Below are 4,768 nucleotides of genomic sequence, written 5' to 3'. Positions count from 1 at the left end.
TAGAGACGGGGTTTCACCATGTTGACCAGGATGGTCTCGATCTCTTGACCTCGTGATCCACCCGCCTCGGCCTCCCAAAGTGCTGGGATTACAGGCTTGAGCCACCGCGCCCGGCCTGTATTTCCCTTTTTCTAGTTTTCTCATTTATGAAGTAGCTTTGAGATATAATTCACATACCATACAAGCCATCCATTTAAAATGTACAATTCAATGATTTTTTTGTAGCCTATTCACCGGATTATGAAACTATCATCATAATCTAATTTTTAAAAAAAATTTTAATTTTAATATTTTGAGATGGAGTCTTACTCGGTCGCCCAGGCTGGAGTGCAGTGGCATTATCTCTGCTCACTGCAACCTCCAAATGCCAGGTTCAAGCAATTCTTCTGCCTTTGCCTCCCAAGTAGCTAGGACTACAGCCGTGTGCCACCATACCTGGCTAATTTTTTGTATTTTTAGTAGAAACAGGGTTTCATCATGTTGCCCAGGCTGGTTTCAAACTCCTGAGCTCAAGTGATCCCCCCGCCTCAACATCCCAAAGTGCTGGGATTACAGGCGTGAGCCATTGTGCCCAGCCCATGATGTAATTTCTGAATATTTTGGTCTTCCCTAAAAGAAACCCTGTTTCCATTAGCAGTCAATCACCATTTCACCCCATCTCTTCCTCAGACCTATGCAACCACAAATCTACTTTCTGTCTTAATAAATTTGCCTATTCTAATTTTTTAAATTTTCATTTTTTAGAGATAAGGTTCTTGCTCTCTCACCCAGGCTGGGGGGCAGTGGTATGGTCATAGCTCACTGCAGTCTCAAACTCCTGGGTTCAAGTGATCCTCCTGCCTCAGCCTCCCATGTAGCTGGGACCAGAGGCATGCGCCACCAGCCTGTTTAATGGATGTTTCATATAAATGGAATCCTACAATATGCGGTCTTTTATGATTTTGCCTTTTTCACTTAAATGTTATAGCATGTATTCGTACTTCATATCTTTTTATGGCTAATATTCTATTGTATGAATTTATATTTGCTTATCTGCTCATCTTTTCCATTTTTTGACTACTATGAATAATGTTGCTATATACATTTTTATACAAGTTGTATGGAAATATGTTTCCACTTCTCTTGGGTCAATAACTAGGAATGATATTTCATGGTCATATGGTAACTCTGCTTAACTTTTTAAAGAATAGCCAAACTGCTTTCTGAAATAGCTGTATTATTTTACATTCCAACTGGCTAGGTGTGAGGGTTTCCAGTTTTCTCTTGTTCCAGTCAGGTTTTCATCCCATACACTCATCAAGGTTACCAATGAACTCCTTATGGCTAAATCAACTTTTAGTGTTCTTCCTGCTTCAGCTATTAGCAGCACTTGATTCAGTTCATCTCTCAATCTTCCTTGAAACATTTCTTCATTAGGATTCTAGGAAATCAGAGCCTCCTATTTTTCTATTTTTCCTCTAACCAGCTGAGCATGCCAGCTCTTTCTCCTTCCCCATCTTCTAATCACTGGCATATGCCAAACTCAATCCACTGACCTTTTCTCTTCTATCGACTACATTCCTTCTCTTAATGATCTCACCCAATCTAACTACTGCTTATGTACATTGTCTGTAAATATATATTTACAGACTTGTACTGTCTAATACAGTAGCCAGTAGCAACATGTGGATATATAAATTTGAATTACATAAAAATAAAAATTCAGTTCCTTGGTCACATTATATACACACACATATATGTTTATATGCAAGTATATATGTTTGTGTGTGTGTGTGTGTGTGTGTGTGTATACATATATGCGGGGGTGGGGGGCGGAGTTTTGCTCTGTTGCCCAGGGTAGAGTGCAGTGCTGTGATCTCAGCTCGCTGCAGCCTCTGAATCCCATGCTTAAGCAATCCTCCCACTTTACCCTCCCAAGGAGCTGGGACAGGTGCACACCACCATGCCTGGCTAAATTTTTTATTTTTAAGTGGAGATGGGGTCTCACTAAGTTGCCCAGGCTGGCCTCAAATTCCTGGGCTCAAAACAGGAGCTACATTTTAAGAGTTTGAGGGCCACATGTGGCTAGCGGCTACTAAACTGCACAGCAAGATATAGAACATTTCTATCATTCCAGAAATTGTAATTATACAGTGCTGATCCAGACCTCTCCTCTAAACTCAAGATATATATATATGTGTGTGTGTGTGTGTGTGTGTGTGTGTATATACATACACATATATAGACATATATCATATATATACACATATATGCATATGATTGCTTTCCTGATCTCTAAATTTTGATGTCAACAAACATCTAAAAACAAAAATCCTGCGATTTCTCCCTCAAAACCTTGCTCCTTCCACTTTTTCCTATTTTAGTTTTTCTATCTCCATCTTTCTCCTTGTTCAAACCAAAAACCACGGAATAACCCTTTATTCCACTTTTACTCTACAACCAACTGATGAGCAAACTCTGTCAACTCTGTATCCAGAATCTGACAACTTCTTACAAACTTCACTTATTTTACCTTGTTTAAAGCCATCATCTTTTGCTAACCTCCTAAATGGTCTTCCTTCTTGTCCTTACCCTTCTCTAAGGTCTATTTTCAACATAACTGCTAGAGAATTCTTGCTAAATCGAAAGTTACATCATGTCATCCTCTGTTCAAAATCCTCTAACAGCTGCCCAGCTTACTCACAGCAAAAATCAAAATTGCTGTTACATCCTTAGGGCCCCATGTGATCTGACTCCAGTAACTCTGATCTCATCTCCTACAACTCCCCTTTGTATTCTCTCTGGCAGTTATACTGGCTATTCCTCAAAATCACCAAGCATATTTCAGCCTTCCCCATAAAATAGGAATCACTAACTTTAAGAATCGCTTATCCAGCAGAGTCCCATGGGGAAAAAAAATAAAAATTTAAAATAATAATAATAATAATAACAAGAATCACTAAGCTAGCTTAAAAGAGGGATTTTCTTTTTAAGCCAGTTTGCAGACATGTAGGTATTCAGAGTAATCTTCCCTTACCTAAGGTCCCTAGCTGGTAAATGGGTATTACATGATATAAATTATATTTTCTGAGAAGGATCTTTCTTCTTGGTGAAGTGGTTCATGCCTGTATTCCCAGCACTTTGGGAGGTCAAGGTAGGAGGATAGCTTGAGCCCAGGAGTTCAAGACCAGTCTAGGCAACACAGTGAAACCCTATCTCTATTAAAAAAAAAAAATTAGCTGGGCATGGTAGCATGTGCCTGTAGTTCCAGATATTCGGGAAGCTGAAGTGGGATGATCACCTGAGCCTAGGGAGGTCAAGGTTGCAGCAAGTCATGATCATGGCACTGCATTCCAGCCTAGGCAACAGAATAAGACTCTTTTCTCAAAAAAAAAAAGTCTTCTAAAGTTTGTGGTCTCAGTTTTATCACTAAGCCTAGATCTCACAAAAAATCAGTTAACTAGTTGTCTGGAATGGTAAAGACAAGAATTTTTAAAAATAAAATCTGTTTTTGTTTTGAGGCAGAGTCTCACTCCATCACCCAGGCAGGAGTGCATTTTGATCTCAGCTCACTGCAACCTCTACCTCTTGGGCTCAAGTGATTCTCCCATCTCAGACTCCAAGTAGTTGGGACTACAGGTGCACACCACCACAGCCGGCTCATTTTTGTATTTTTGGTAGAGATAAGGTTTCACCATATTGGCCAGGCTGGTCTCAAACTCCTGACCTCAAGTGATCTGTCCACCTCGGCCTTCCAAAGTGCTGAGATTACAGGTGTGGGCCACCACACCTGGCCTAAATACAAATTTAATTACTGAAAAAACTGTAAGAATATGAATTAAGATTTCCTATTTGGTAATAGTATAAATATATGAACTCTTCTTTGCCAGATTAGATTTTAAAAGGCCACAATGTGATGTACATACCTGCTCTCTAAACAAGTTCAATCAATGTAGCCAGTCTACAAACTGTATTAGTGGTCTGTTTTGAAATAAGAACCTTGGACAAGAATGCAATTCAATACATTACTTCCTTCAAGCAGAAAATTTCCCTATAAAAAATTATAGAAGACATAAACAGTATGCTTACTAACGTAAATATTTTCCATCCTAGGACAAGATTCTATCTCACTGCAGACTGATAACTAACATTTTGTACAGTGGCATATGTCCATGAATCACACTTTGAGTAGCACTGCTCTAAATCACCTCCTTTGTCTTTAATTCAAGTCTACCCAATATTTTTAAACACTTTGTATATGCAAAGTCAGCCATTCTGTGCCATCACCCATTTTACAATTTATTGGGATTAAGATGTATCTTGTTTTCTAGATGTTACCTAGATTCCTTGTGTGTATTACAGAATTTTAATGCAGACCAGAAAGAAGGCTATACCATCTAAGAACAGTAACATATTGATAAAAATTTTTAATTAGCAAATACAAAACTATAATTTTAACATAGATTGTATAATAGCACTTCAGAAAGGTGAGACTGGGTAATAAACTAGCTTTGAAAACGTTTGTATGAAGAGATATAAAATCCACTTTTCAACACCAACCTAAATATTCCATCAGCTGCTCAGCAGTTATGATTTCCATCATCGGTGGAAGTTTCACCTGAAAAACAAAACAATTCTATAAAATTAAATGTTTTAGATGACTAAAGTGTTTCTTACAGTCAGAAACACAAATACTTATGTCTATATATGTATCTACTATACATATACATTAACATTCATCAAAACCTAAAATGCAATAAAATAAATGGGAAAAAATAAAAATAAAAAA

General features: G+C 38.0%; 1 protein-coding gene across 2 annotated transcripts in view; it reads right to left on the bottom strand.

Moving 5' to 3' along the window:
- Positions 1-4,768, bottom strand: part of MINDY2 (MINDY lysine 48 deubiquitinase 2) — a 101,963-nt gene that overhangs the window by 77,075 nt on the left and 20,120 nt on the right. For both annotated transcript variants that reach the window (XM_017531894.2, XM_017531895.2), the window contains exon 2: positions 4,540-4,597. In XM_017531894.2, coding sequence (XP_017387383.1) covers positions 4,540-4,597 — 58 coding nt within the window. The remainder of the gene's footprint in view (positions 1-4,539; positions 4,598-4,768) is intronic.

The sequence above is a fragment of the Cebus imitator genome, unplaced genomic scaffold (assembly GCF_001604975.1).
Source record: "Cebus imitator isolate Cc_AM_T3 unplaced genomic scaffold, Cebus_imitator-1.0 Scaffold74, whole genome shotgun sequence".
Classification (NCBI taxonomy): Eukaryota; Metazoa; Chordata; class Mammalia; order Primates; family Cebidae; genus Cebus; species Cebus imitator.
Note: the sequence above shows the minus strand (reverse complement) of the source record. Positions and strands in the feature narration are given on the sequence as shown.